Source organism: Pleuronectes platessa, chromosome 15 (genome assembly GCF_947347685.1).
Source record: "Pleuronectes platessa chromosome 15, fPlePla1.1, whole genome shotgun sequence".
NCBI classification, from domain to species: domain Eukaryota; kingdom Metazoa; phylum Chordata; class Actinopteri; order Pleuronectiformes; family Pleuronectidae; genus Pleuronectes; species Pleuronectes platessa.
Window position 1 is genome coordinate 12669568 of NC_070640.1, and position 14815 is coordinate 12684382.

The 14815-nt window shown below is 42.7% G+C and overlaps 1 protein-coding gene across 4 annotated transcripts; it reads right to left on the reverse strand.

The window, feature by feature from the left end:
* On the reverse strand, nucleotides 1-11913 carry LOC128457653 (bromodomain-containing protein 8). Of its 4 annotated transcripts, none has more exons than XR_008341953.1 (19): nucleotides 11560-11913; nucleotides 11077-11173; nucleotides 9523-9592; nucleotides 9358-9407; nucleotides 9112-9234; nucleotides 8920-9000; nucleotides 8725-8789; nucleotides 7849-8000; nucleotides 7367-7558; nucleotides 5869-5959; nucleotides 5398-5547; nucleotides 5115-5221; nucleotides 4459-4942; nucleotides 4322-4365; nucleotides 3954-4222; nucleotides 3725-3817; nucleotides 3533-3601; nucleotides 1575-2937; nucleotides 1-1394 (listed from the first exon to the last, which is right to left on the reverse strand). XR_008341953.1 is itself a non-coding variant. In XM_053442436.1 (19 exons), exons 1-19 carry the CDS (start codon nucleotides 11603-11605, stop codon nucleotides 1335-1337), a joined length of 2526 nt encoding a protein of 841 aa, XP_053298411.1. In that variant the 5' UTR covers nucleotides 11606-11913; the 3' UTR covers nucleotides 1-1334. The 4 variants fall into 4 exon arrangements, 3 of the variants coding, with proteins under 3 accessions (XP_053298411.1, XP_053298412.1, XP_053298414.1); XM_053442436.1 differs by having other exon boundaries at nucleotides 2655-2937; XM_053442437.1 differs by having other exon boundaries at nucleotides 2603-2937.
* Nucleotides 11914-14815: the final 2902 nt, after the last annotated feature.

Sequence of the window (14815 nt, forward strand, 5' to 3'; positions counted from 1 at the left end):
GAACATTTATCATTTCACTTTGCAACATCAGTGGAGATGAATACATGAAACACAATGTATTTGACTTGACAGAAATGAGTAAGGACAAAGTGGTAGACAACAACAACAATAACAACAACAACAAGGCATCATTAAGTAGCGTCCTATTAATGAATTGGCTCTGATTCAATAAAAACTATGAATGGAGTTTTATTGATGAGGCCAATTTACATAACACTGAACATGGAAAAACTATTATACCAGAGTGGCAGCTTTGTGGAAGATGCTGTCTCCTCTTTGTACAACCACAGTGCTTAGTAACAACAGTTCAAAAAACAAAAGGTATAGGAAACAACAGATGTAACTTATTTTTTCTTGCAACGCTCATGTAACTGAACAATTTTGTGCAATACAGATACAAATTCCCGAACCCGATCCAGAGGAAAATCTGCTCCCCCACAAATTAGGCAAATCAGACACACATTTAAAAAAAATGGATATAAAAACTAAGATTCCCCCAAAGGAATATTTGAACAAAAAAACATCTCTGAAACATCAACGTTAAATTGCAAGTTACTGAAGTGGTGTGGATTGTTTTGAGTTGGCACTGTGGAAACATTTTGTCCAATTCTTCGGGGCACTTAATACAGTTTTTATTGTTTCAACATTTTAAAGTTCACAAAACAGATTCTTTTTTTTTTTGTCTTCAAAAACACTGTAAACAACGAGAGAATGCATGGAGGTACTTTCGCAGGAAGTGTACCACAAATAAAATCAACTCATCACAAACATTAAGTTTGAAAAATTAAAAAGGAAAATAGTTTGTAACAGCAATGAAAGTGTTTAAATTTGAAACCGTTCAGTTCCTGGGCTCAGACTGATCAGAAATTAGATTAATGAGAGTCTTTGGCCTCTGGCTTTACATGAGATCGAAATCAAGAACACTGATCTGGAGTCGAACCAGGCCTCCTCCTGCAGATTTATTTTCAGCCCACTTGGTGACGAGGAGGAACTTTCCTTCTTCGCTTATGTAACCTGATGAAATTCAGAGCAGGCTAAGTCTGAGGGATCTGTAGCTACGTCTACGGAGGGTTTGACCTAGTCTATCTGAACGTCCCATTGTAATCTGGGATTACACAGTATGTAATCCATGTCTGTATGGCTGTCTCATAGTAAAGGATCTTCTCCACATTTCAGTCTACCCATATAATCAAGAGTGCAAATAAAGGTTACACTGCACGTTATGCAGAGTGAGAATCTGTGCAACTGTCAAGAGGATAAAGTTCAGTCTTATGGTATCACACCTGTCAGTACGACGCAGGGACGCCGTCGTGCAAAATGTTCATACTATGTGTTCATTTCTTCATCTTGAGGTCAGCTTCTATGGCACACCGGCGCCCCCTGGTGCCTCCATCCTAGAAGAGAGGAAAAACATCCTGTCAAACCACATTTAGCAGGAGTCAGTTTAGCTCTTCACATCGACTTCAGCCCTATCGGAGTGAATTTTTATAAAATGGGGCTTTGATTCTGTTTTGTTTCAGGGAGAAAAAGGAAAAGAAAGTAAAAGTTTTACAGGCTTCAGGATGAGTACTTACAAAAAGAGAAAGGAGGAAGGCAGGAGAAGACATGGAGACAGTGTCCTGCAAGAGGAGAACGATGCACATCAGAGCTGTGACTCAGGGAAAGTCTCAAGAGCAAGAAAGACAGATGGAACGCAGTAGATTCAGTGCGAGGGAAATGTTGAACTAAGCTTTAAGAGAGCTACTATTAGAACAGATGTCCTTTTCATAAATGACCCTATTACCATATGGCCATTTTAAGCATTAACATTTTCATTCCTCACTGCACTGCAATTTGCACGACTTATCCACACATTACGTCTATCTCTATAACAGACATATGTTCTTTTCAACAAATTTTCAAAGCATAAGCAGGAGAGTTATACAATCATCTTCTACCTTTCAGCCAACTACTAGTGTTAGTTCACAACAGCACACAATGAAAATGCGTCATATCATATTTCATATTCAAAATATTTAGAGGGCCAGACAAGGTGTTGCTCAAACACCAGCAGCCCGAGCAAACTGTCGAGTGCCAGTTCATTTTCATACTGTTGCGAAATGAGATGAAAACAAGAGGTTGCTTTGGTAAATAGTTGTCAGTAATGTTCCTTTACATCATTGCATTATTACATTAACACTCACCATTTTCCAAAGTATAACCAATGTTTTAAAAACACATTTCTTACTTTACAGTCAACCTTTGGCTGAGACTTGTTTGAGATACAAACTGTAGCTAATCAACTGTTTTTCAGTTTCTTTGAACAGTCAAACCTTCCGAGATCAATCAACGCCTGGGATCGACAGCACAGTCAACTTGCCAAAATAAGATTTGCATTCATTAACTGATAGAAAACACTTAACCTAAATAAAGTTGTCATATGACAAACAGGTTTTCACTGTGAAAAATGATCCACCAAAGGTTTCAAATCTTTAAAGATGTTGACTCTTCATAGCAAAACCCATGGCTACCTGACAGGACGCCATGTCACACTTTGGAAAATGGCCAGCAGATCTAGTTATGCTTCACTCCCCTCTACCTTTAAGTCAGCCTGTTGTCTCACCCTTGTCTCTTCTTCTGTACTCTCTGCTTTTGTCAAAATTCTAGTGAAGCACCTTGTCAGTCGAGTCCTGTTTGCGTGTGCTCTCACGGCCCCTCAGACTCTTGGCGCTGATGCCGGCCTCGGACGTCTCCATGATGAGCTGGGTGGCTAGAAACTGCTGAATCTGCTCCAGGACGTCCCGCTGCATCTCCAGCGCCATGTGGTACACGTCGTGATCCATGCTGTTGTACATGACAGCGTTCTGAAACATCAGCATGATGTCCCTCTGGAACTCGGCGGTCGTCCGGATCAAACCATTCTCTATGTTCTTTTTGATGGTGGCCAGGTCCATGGGCCTGGAGGAGAAGAAAGAACGAGAGGTGAAATGAGCGTACAGTCTTGTGATGTGAGCTGCTGGGCTGGTTAATGTTAATGTTAAGTTGTTTTCAGACATTTTTCCGAACAAAGCAGGAAACTGTCCGGGTCAGACGCGTTTACAACAACAGGAAAATGTCCAGAACCTTCAGGGGAGGGGTGATGTCTCTGTAGAACATGAAGGAGGAAGGACATGACTTATATATTCTGCTACGGAAATCACGTGCTTTTGTTTCTAGCACACTGACACTAGCGTCAGCCCTCATCACCAAAAGCTCTTGAATCTTATCTTTCCAAGTTGACATCTTCTTTTTGTGTCTTCTTCCTTCATCGGTTGTGAATTTTCCAGATATTTTCCTGCCATATTCTCACATGGTTCACTCAGACAAGGGACATTTACGTCCTCACATTCATTCCCTCCAGAAAATGTGCACGTCTGAAAGCAGCTTCAATGATCTAATGTCATTCAGCGGGAAAAAAAGTGTCTAAAGTTTACATATTTGTTGTAAAGTTCTTAATTAATGGCAAACTGTCTTAAGATAAAACGTGACCACAGCTCAAATATGTCATGCTTACCTTTGCACGATACTGTGATACCCAGGTGCAATATCATCGGTTACTGGCTGCAGGAAGACATTAGCGTACCTACAACAGGTTGACATCAATTAAATCTGTTTCGGTATTGAACTAAGAATTTAAAATTAAACTACTGTGTTGAAAAAGCCGAGCATCAGCGGCTAGTGTTACTGTTACAAGTCATATTCTGACCTGTGATTGGCTGCTGCACGCCACACCAGCATAATGGCTTTCTTCCAGATTTTGTGAGCCTGCAGAGCTTCTAAGTCCTCGCTGCACACAGAGCTGCTCAAAATCGGTTTATAGGAAGGAAGGTCGGACAAACAGAAAGTATTATCAAACAGAAAGCTGGTCTCAACACAAATTCATGTTACGTGTTAATAGAAATGAAAATCATTCTATCTGAGTTAGTTTCACTCACAACTGCGATGAGGCCGGGCTGCTGGGGATGGAGTCTGCGGTCGTGTGGAGCTGCAGAGATGAGGACGCCGTGTGGAGGCTGTATCCGTCCTCACTCTCACTGGCCGCGGGCTCCAGATCCATGTCGCCGTCCGGCTCTGACAAGAATCCCTCGACCCCGTCGCCCTCCTCCTCCCCGCACGCTTCTGGCCCCTGGATCTCATCGTCCACTCTGGAGCTTGAGGCATTCTCTACTCGCCCGACACTGATTCCATTCTCTGCCTTCATCACCTGCAAAGATAGAGTCAAACGCAGAGATAAATATAAACCTTAGTGTTCATGACTGCTGTAAAAGCTTCATGTTGGCTCTGTCCTCATCCGGTGTTTTACCTTGGGATGCCTTTCTGTCTGTGGTCTATCTTCTAATACCAACTCTGCAAAGATAGTGAAGATGAATATGGATCTTTTTTGCAGATTGCATGTAATGAAGCAAGAGAAAACTCACATTTACGCATGACTGTGCATACCTCCATGTGCTAGAGTAGGTCTTAGCGGTGTCCACTTCTCACTCTCACGTTTTATGGCAACAACCGAGGAAATTTGGCTTTTCGGGTGCATCACCTTTCCAGTTTCTCTCATGGCCTCAGGCCGTGGAGCTGCTCCGGTGGGGCAGTGCTCCAAACTTCTGGAGTTGAATGAGGACGAGCAGTTGATTGGAACCCTCCTTAGTCCCATGGGGAACACTGCGAGACAGTGATTTTGACTGTTGCACAGAGAAGAGAGTGAAGCTGAGGTCTCATCTTGGACTTCTGACACGTCTGTCTCCCCCCCCAGGCTACAGAGAAGAGATGATGCCTGTGGAACCCCTGTGGGCACTATGTGATGAGAGTCATGGGGTTGGAAAGGCCCAGCTTCCCAGGCACCAGACACCAATGCATGGCCATTCTCCTCACACAGGGACAGGGCAGCCTCCACTGCAGCGGCATCCAAAGCATCAGCAGCCTCATCGGCCTGTGGAAGAAGAGAGATGACTCAGAGAACATTTGAGGTTTTGTTTTTTTACCATGTCCCCATATCTCAGCAGTGATGTCAAAGAGTAAACTCCCAGGATTAGTAACTCAAATGAAAATATGCAGATTGTACAATTATTTCTGTGAATATATAGCACTTCGTCCTTTTGCACCTTGTCTTCAATGATTGCAATAATGTCCCCCACAGTCTTGAGGTCCAGCTCATCTCCCATGTAGGAGACGGTCTCGTCTTCCTCACAGAGACCTGACACTTTATCCTCTGCAGAAACAAACAATTGCATAAGAATAACTGATTATCTCGTTTTTAGACTAGCAACTGTAGCAGTTTGTAAAACAAACACATCTTAAGCTACAAAGCAGGTGATTTTAAAGATGTAGATCCGTTTTGGCCTTTGCATTGAGCACATACTTGGACACTGATCATTGTGGACAGACCTGTACTCGCTGAGGCACTGGAGTCAACAGGAAGAAGAGAGGCAGCCGAGAGAGAGGGGCTGGAGACTGAGTTGGTACCGACCATGAAACTTAATGGAGCAGATAACTGCGTGGGACCCGCCTCCAAGAGACGGGACAACATGGGGGCACCTGCAGAGCAAACATCCACACACACAGAAACACACATGATGCAGAGGGCAGAGGAAGCAGTGAAGGCTCTAGTTGCTTACAGTTAGCATGCTGATATAGAAAGAATGCATGCATTTAGCATTCAAGGAGTAAAATGAACAATTATAAAACCATAAAGCATCAAATACTGCAATTATTTTGTGAGACATCTATTTTCATTTTGACAGGAACTTTTTTTGTAGATTTGTATAAAAGAAAATGATCTGTTTAAATATACAGTACTCAAATGTGGTGCATGAGTCTTTATCAGTTATGAAAACAAATCAAACCCGGTGTCCGTACCTGTTGCCTGAGAGAGAGGTTGACTCGGCAGAGCCAGCTGCAAGTCATGTGCTGCGATCATGTTACCAGAGGACACGTCACCATCACCGACCTGTCATGTAAACACATACAAACAGCTTTCATGTTCCTGCCCCTATTACCAGGAAAAGGTTTCTGAGTCGCACATTATGTCAAAGTGAGTTTTGTATGTATACTACAAAATTGTATCAATGCCTGAAGGCCATATCGTTTCTACACTTGACTGTAATTTCTGTGTAGGTACAGTCAGCAGAGCGAGTCGAGCCAGAAACATTTCCACAGGAATGTAGTGAGGCAAAGATCTGGAAAGAGACATTTCACCTGCGCACAACAGGTTTGATAGGACAGAAAAGAAACTGGATTCAAGGCCTCATGGTTTTTGTTCAGTAAATATGGTCACTATCTCCCCAACTGTCCCTGATGGTAAATAATAATAATAATAATAATAATGATAATAATACACTTTATTTGCATAGCACATTTCATACAAGAAATGCAGCTTAAAGTGCTTCAAAGATAGATAGCTCTTAGATAAAAAAATAAACATGTTTATAACAACAAGAACATGTTAAAATGACATTCAAAAGAAAATAAAATAAAAAGTTGCGAGTGCAAGTTGTAGCCAAAGGCTGAAATAAAGAGAAATGCTTTTCTTTTAAAGATGATGCTTATTTCATAGCGGCAGTCTGTTCCACAACTTTGGATAGTTAAATAGAGAGTCAGCTGTCTAACTCTGTCCTAGAGCATTCAGAGCCATGTATGTAAGGAGGAGAACCTTAAAGTGAATCCTGTGTGTAAAAGTCAACCAGTGCAGAGCAGCTAGAACTGCACTAATGTGTTCGTTCCTCTTTGTTCTGGTTACAAGCCGAGCTGCAGACTTAGATTTAAATAAAGGCCTGAGAAGTGTTTTGCAGATCATACTTTTGGATATAAACTGTCATCACACATTTTTATGTATTTAGATTTTTTTGGGAAAATGTGTCATAATTAGAGCATCAACTTTTGAGTTATGACCAAATAAACACTAATTTCACTCATCAAGTATAGTTCAATAAACACTGTACACATATGTGCATGACTTCTGACTGTAAATGTGTACAGATGGATGGGAAATCCAGAAGTATGGATTTGAATATGATATATGAATATAATAATGAAAAACACAGAACTAGCCAGACAGTTGCAGGAGTTGTTTCCTACATCACACTAGGATATAAGACACACATATAGGATGAACGCTAACAATATAAATTGGATCAACTGAGATAATATCAAATATCTAGACGCTGGATGGTTAAAGCCCAACAATATATAAATAATGTGTTCCAAATTAAACACATTTGAAAAATGACTGAAATCTCAATATGACTGGAAAAACAAAGTACATCTAACAAAACCACAAAGAATAGTGAAAGATCAATATGAGTAAATGCTTCCTAAATGCACCCTTACTACAAATGATTACACACTCTCAACGTACCAGTCTGGAATTAGAGGCCAAGATGTTGCCTTTCTTCAGTAACTCTGACAAGAGTGGAGACGGTGGTGGTGTGGCCTTCTGGCACAGGAGCTTCTTTTGGGCGAGGTCGTCCAGAAGTGACGCCTGGTTGATGTCTTCAATAGCAAGTCCAGAAGACTCTGAGAATGTCATGAACCTGGACGATCCAGAAGCCTAGGAGGAGGAGGAAGACTGAAGTTATTATTCACAGATCAATCCAAGAATGTTTTCATCCCTCAATCTGTGAGTGTCTCTAATGTTTATCTGCCTCCCCTGAGGGAACAGTAAGGAATATTAGATCCTTTTCAGAATGATGATTAATAAAGTTATAGTCTAACGTCTTACAGATTGCTGCCAAGTTATAATGAGGGACAGAAATACAGATCCCTAATGTGAGCCAGCCGCAACAAACTCTTGCCTTTAAACATCTCAAGAGGAGGCACTGAGAAGAAACAGAGACTCACATTCTTAATAGATCCAAGATCCAGTGTCAGGCTCTCAAGGGGGGCACCTGGAGAGAACTCCTGGCTCGGGGAGCCGCAGCCTGAGGGCGAATACACGTCGGGCACATACCCGTCGGGCACTCGCTTGGTTGTGCCCTTTGCCACCTTTCTGGCTGGAGGAGGGAGGGGCGGCGAAGAGAAGAGATTCTCACCAGTCACGTTAATTCAGTCATAAGTTATTTTTCCTGAACAGTTTATATTATCTGCATTTTGTCACAGTTATACAGTAAAATCTTCCACGTCTGAAATCTGTTATGCTGCGGGCTGAGGCCAAATAATATAATGCTTAAAGGTTGGGTTGGTGCGCTATTCGTAAACCCTTGAAAATCATCTTCACGTCCCTATAACCATCAATAAATGAATGAGTCAGTAATAAATAATAAACGCGACCAATCATTTCATCCAGACCGAATGAAATGACTGGCTCCTCTCTGTCACCAACCAATGTGCCTACCTGTGCTCTGACTGCACATAACTGGAGTCCTCACAAGCCCCAAACACGACTGAAGCCGAGACGATAGTCCGATTTTAGCGAGCGAGTCATGGAAAGGTCGGCTTCTAGCAGTTCACGTGTGCAGCTTTGACGTGAGGACAGATGGAAGGGGGCGGGGTGTATCGGTTGAAGATGTAGCCTTCTCTTCCAGGATTACGAACCCCAGATTTGAAGGTTCGGTGAGTATAATTTAATGAAATCTAGTGGTAAGGGTTCTTATTGCAGCTGAATACCCTTCACCACAGCCCCCCAAGTTCAAAACATGGAAGAGAACCTGTGTAACCTTCAGTTGTCATAAAAACTCAAAAGGTCTTTAGTTTGTCCAGTCAAAGTGAAGGAGATACCCTGAAAAGCAGCATCTGTGTTTTTTCTTTTCCACTCGGCTTCTTCCTCCTCCGCTTTCTTCTTCCTGACAGACACAAAGAAGATAATTTAATTTAGCCTGTTATTGGTCGGTTTAATGTATAAGCTTGACAAATAGACTCGAAATGAATGGTATTATTGTGTAAACGGATGAAATAGGAAGTTCTGTTTCTTACTGCCGTATTCCCTCCCATAGGTCTTCTAGTTTGGAATCTAGATGTCCTGCTTTAATCAGCTCAGCCTCTCGCTTCAGCTTCCTGTTAAAAACACCATATCAGCACATCTCAGTCGTGCAGTTTATAACTCAATGGCCGTGTTATTGTTTTGACAGTGACTTTTCCGTGCTGTTGAAAGCTATGCTTGCCTACCTGTGCTTGTCCTGAGTTTCTTTGATTCGCTTTTTGAGTTCATCGATCCTGTCGGTCGTCAGCCTGCGCACGATCACATCTTCCACCGTCTCCACCACTTCACCTTTCTCACCACGCTTCCTCCTGCAGTTAACAAATTCATTATAACTGTAAAACATTGGATTCTGGCATTCTAAACAGTATGAAGCTCATCGACTTAAGCCAGCAAGTCTACAAAAGTACAATCGAGGTCAGTTGTGTGCTCACTTTGGGGCGTCTGTTGCTTCCAGGAGCTCAGAGTACTTTGAGGCGCAGTGCTGTGAGGAGAAGAGGATTAGCTTTGTGACGCGACAAAATAACACTGTGGAAAACTTCCTGCAGAGATCACGAGTTGGGTTTTTGTGTTGTAATAAGATTCTGACTGTGTCGTACCTTCTGAGAGAACCAGTCAGGTGGCCGCCCAGGTTCTGCAAATGGTTTGATGGCTCGACTGACCGATACCCTGGTGAGGTGAAGAATTGCTGTGAGGTTAACTGAGATTATATACAGATCTAGTACACAACAGCCTATTATATATTTCCTAGTTAATGACCTCTTCCAAGGCTGTAGGGGAGCGGCTGTGGACTAGTGGTTAGAAAAAGGGACATCAGACTGGACGGTCGTTGGTTCAAGGCCACGGACTGGCAAACAAACCTGGACCGGAGAATGGACCAGACCTGTATCTGTTCGTCTCCCAGAGGACAGAAGGACTCTCTTGATTTCACTGTCTAAGTGCCCCTGAGCAAGGCACCTTACTCCCCTTACATCTGCTCCCCGGGCGCTTTCCATAGCTGCCCACTGCTCCGTGTGGTCACTGCGTGTGCTGTGTTCACGTCGATGGGTTAAAAGCAGAGGGTCAACTTCATGTAGTGCTTGTGTGTGCATGATGGCGGGACAATGAAGACAGGTTTTGTTTTTATCACTTTCTTTATCATTTTGCTCTATATGTGTGCAATTGAGTGCAGCTTAATATAAGGAGACCGCTGGCATTTGGCAGAGGTACCCCTTTACTGAGTGCCACTCTAGTAACTGTCGTAAAATCAGTTTTACTCTCTGTCTCAATTCCTCTTGATTCTAAATCTATTCTGCCAGGACGGCTTTGGCTCGGGAGGTAGAGGGCGGTCGTCCACAAACCAAAAGACCGGTTCGATCCCTGGCGCCTCCACTCTGCATGCCAAAGTGTTCTGGGGCCAGACACTGAGGACCCCGAATTACCTCGGATTGCTGCGCTGTCAGCGTGTGAATGTGACTTGTGGTGTAATGCACTTTGATTGGTCGATGAGACTATACAAGCTCTATATATACACGGCCCATTTACCTTTTATTATTTTAGGGGGCATTTTACTTATTCATGCAAAAATTTATGTATGCAAGTATGCAAAAAACTAAAGCCTGCAGCAGGGATGTGGCACCATTATGGATAGAATGCCCTCCTCCAAAATGTCTATCTATCTATCCATCTATCTATCTATCTATCTATCTATCCATCTATCTATTTATTTATCTATCTATCCATCTATCTATTTGTCTATGATCAGGGGCTTGATCCTGTTTTTAACCCAGTGACTTGTATTGTTGGTCTATTATTCATTTATGTGTGAGCCACTGTATTTCCCTAAGGGGGTGAATAAAGCATCCATCTATTTGTCTGTCTGTCTGTCTATCTATCTATAAATGTCCCGTTCATAGATAGATCAAAGTCTTCTTTGTGATTTTTTGTCTGCTCTTGACCCTGTTTTTAACCCAATGACTCTTATTGTTGGTCTATTTATGTGTGAGCCACTATCTATCTATCTATCTATCTATCTATGTAACTATCTATCTATCAACACTGCCATTCAGCATGTGACAGGCTCATACATGTTCAAACCACCTATGACTAAATCATAGGCGTGCAAAACATGTGGACTTTCCCAAGACAAAGAACTACTGGACTGGGAACAGTACCAGTTCTGGTGTCCGCTCTTCATGACAGATGTGGCCAAACACAGCTTCTCCCTCACTGACCATGGCTCCGTGGGTCCGATGACGTGCAGCTTGTGTTCTGCAGACGTGGGGGGGGGGGGAAACGGTCAAAAAACAAACGACACACACTTTGAACACAGCGGTTTCACGAAGCCTGCACATCACGCATGTTGAATCGCTCCGCCAGCTAATCCATCCACAGGATCGTTAATCTCTGTGAACTCTTCCACCTCCGGCTGCCCTCCACCATGCCGGCTATTCTCATGGTCATCGGCACACGGGGAGCGCGGCGGGCGACAGTGGCCGCCAACACGAGTGTAAACAGAGGTGTCAACTCGTCCTGACAGCCGTCGATCGCCTCCCGCTCCCCCGCAGGGGAACCGGAGGCGGCCGCGCAGGAAGTTTAGCGGCGTTCCCGGCCGACGCTAGCGGATAGCATGCACCCGACCCCCGCCGCACACTCACTTCCAACCCCGTTTGCCATCTTCCTGTCATCCCGACATGATGCCATTCATCTCGGTGCAGACACAGACCCGCAGACAACGACGAGCCGACATGAAAACGTGGACATCGGCGAAAGTCACGTTGAGGAAAGCGTGGAGGCTTCTTCTCTCTGTCTCCACGCCGAAGCACCGCCGCGCGTTACAGTCCCGGTCTTTCTACGAGTCTTTGCTTGTATACTGGAGGATGGAGCAGCTAGCTTGAATGCTACACGGGGCTTTCTTTGTTGACAGTCGGAGGAATCTCGCGTTAACCTCGACAGTCGAGAAATAACTGAGTTTAATGTGGAGCTCGGTGAAGGGATCCACTGTTCGAACACGCCCACCTCCACAGTAAAGATGGTACAACCCGGGGGGGCCTGGGTTATTATTCTTAACCTAAGCCAACTTGGTTTGTTTAGCAGTAAATATGGTTATTTCTCTTTATGATAATAATACACGTGAAAAACATTAAAGCAACAGATCCTTTTTATTTGTTGTTTACCATGAAGGCTCAAAAGTATGGAGGCTAAACAGTGCCACGTTTTGCTGACTGGAGAAACCTGATCACACTTATGCAACTATAGTTATAATTCATATTTTACATAAACACATCGCATGCACATAAATTACACAGGTATTAGAAATTTACCTCAGCCTGTATACATGTAACCTACAACATATGGAAGGTTTAAACTGCCAAAAACAATTTTCTTCTTTAATACCATGTCATAATTAACTTACAACCCAGATGGGAAGGTAATATTGATCATTTTTGTTCAGGTTCAATTTCTCAATGCTGAATATAACATTGATTTAACTTTGAAATTTCATTGGAGTCATGTTATTGGAGGTCGAATTTGCAACGCTAAATAAAATTTAGTCAAATACTGGTATTTCTTTGCTTGTTTCAAAGAAATACCAACATTGATTTTATATAGATCTTGTTTTTCCAGCAGCAGTGCCATGTCGGCCCATCCACACGGACGGTGGCCCTTAGAGCTCAACACGCTGCAACAGGTCACAACACAGGCAAACTCAGAAAACCTCTTCAATACGATACCGGAAATGTTTCCAGGGGATTCAAAAAAGTGATGAACCCGGCTGTAGTTCAATGCTTCATGAAGTTATTGAAGTCTGCTATTCTCGTCAGTGGTGAGGGAGCTTCACAAAGCATTGAACTACAGTTCATCACTTTTTTGGGTCCCCTGGAAACAATTCCTTTTTCATGTGGTTCAAATCAACACACCCACTCGCTCACTGTGGATTTCCTACTAAAGGTCACGTGGGCTCACTCCAGAAACTGTCAGGACAATGTCCAGACTTCAGTACGTGTCTGAAGGCAGCTGTTGTGAAATGACTTTTCCAGGTCACACACATTACAAAACACGCTAAGCAATATTTACAGTAAGAATGCTGCTCATGTAACACATTAAGCAGCAGGTGCTACAGACCGGAAAAACAGGACAAGCCGGACATTCGGGAGAACAAGGGGCTCTGAGACAGTTTGACTTTAATTGCATGGGTTAAGTTTTAAAACTATGTGGAAAGCAGAACTAGTCTTTCCTCATTCTTGCAGTGAGACTAATTGCACTGTAAAATGTCCATCGAGGACGTTGGCAGAGGTAGAGCATTAAATGGGAAAGTAAATAAAGACACAGGAGACAATAAGAGCAGCTCACAACATCAATCATTCAAATGTGTACTTTGATTGTTGATCTTGCAAAAAAAATTGACTTACATACGTTTGTCAACTGAGGCACAATTTTTAAGGTTAGTGTTGTCAGGATAATACGATCCTATGATACACAATATAGAATATATGAACAGAAAAGGGGAGACTTTTTGGTTTTGTTTATAGGTTTAGAGTTGTATAAAATGTCTGGGAAATTGTGTCCAGATATTTTTGGGAGTTTGCATTTTCTACATATTGTGCTTTTTTTCAGCTTTTTCAGTTAGAAACATAATTAACATGCCCACTGGGAAATAACTGGACACATTTTCCTCAGGGACTGGCAGGAAAATGTCCAGAAAATGTCTGTAGCAACTGGCTCAGACATTTGTGTTTTCACGTCCACCCCCTTTGAAATATTTCAGGTAAGTATCCTGATTTCAGCGCATGTCTGAAAGCAGCTGCAGAAGGCCCACAGAACCTGTACGTGCTAAAAGTACGCGGAGCCACTGTATTTTTGGGCCCATGGCGACAGGTTGGTTCAGTGAAGCAGCAACTGTTTATGGTCCAGTTTCTTTCACAGAGAGAGACCAGTAACTACAGGGAAACAAATGTTAATGAGGCAGCTGACATTTAACTCCATAACGCTGCCACTTTGCCCCCTGCTGCTGCGTGGAATAACTGTCAGCCCTGCAGGAAAGACCGGCAGCCAGAGTGTGCATGAGACAAATAATTCTGTTGACAAAAGTCGCTTACCATTTAAAGACACTCTCATGCTGCCTGTGAATTGTTGATCTTTGCTTGATATTGTCGTATTGTAAATCTGCACAATTATGCGCAAAATCCTCCATCTGACATTGTCGGAGAAACACCCACGGTTTCCATTTGACCTAAAGCTAAACATAAGGAATAGAACATGATAGAAAAGGAACAATATATCCAAAGAATGTTTTATCTTTGTATTGATGAGAGCACAGAATGAGTGTCTTTCACTACCCAAAATCTGCTGTTTTTATACAAGCATGATAAACATAGTAAAAAACTGGTAATAAATACTGACTATACATTATTTTATGAATTATCTTGATAGATGCATACCCAAGCCTTCATCAAAAGCTTGATTTCAAACTCGAAAACAACCTTCCTTATTCTCTTGAGAGCTTCTTCGTAACAGTCTGGTGCCTTTGAGCTGTTATATTCTGTACATTTATTTTGCTCATTTAAGAGGAATATATGTTTAATAGTTATTCTTCGATCGCGAGCTCCTCTGTCATCTCAGGTAAGCTAGTGTTGGATTCTCGAGAGATGAAGGTCACACCACATGTTGCCTTTAACTGCAGCACTGAGCCCATCCTGGGGGCCGAACCACCAGCTAATTATCTGAAGGAGGGAACCTCCTGAAGCCTTACTCCTCATCTCTGCCATTAATCCCGTCTCATCTGTTACTGTAAGTGATTGTGGAGGAGCCTATTTGTAGGACCGCTGAAGTTTTTTTCCAGGAGCCCAAACTTTTGCCGTCCGTCTTGTGGTGAGTGAAATTCTGAATTTTTATGAGTTGAGATAAATCTTG

What these genes read in the sequence shown, in the direction of transcription:
- LOC128457653 (XM_053442436.1), bottom strand. Translation starts at nt 11,605, where the DNA reads ATGGCATCATGTCGGGATGACAGGAAGATGGCAAACGGGGTTGGAA. An exon ending in CTGACTGGTTCTCTCAGAAG is followed by an intron (nt 9,408 to 9,522) that starts GTACGACACAGT and finishes TTCTCCTCACAG; the next exon opens with CACTGCGCCTCAAAGTACTC. An exon ending in TGGCCTCTAATTCCAGACTG is followed by an intron (nt 5,960 to 7,366) that starts GTACGTTGAGAG and finishes TTTACATGACAG; the next exon opens with GTCGGTGATGGTGACGTGTC.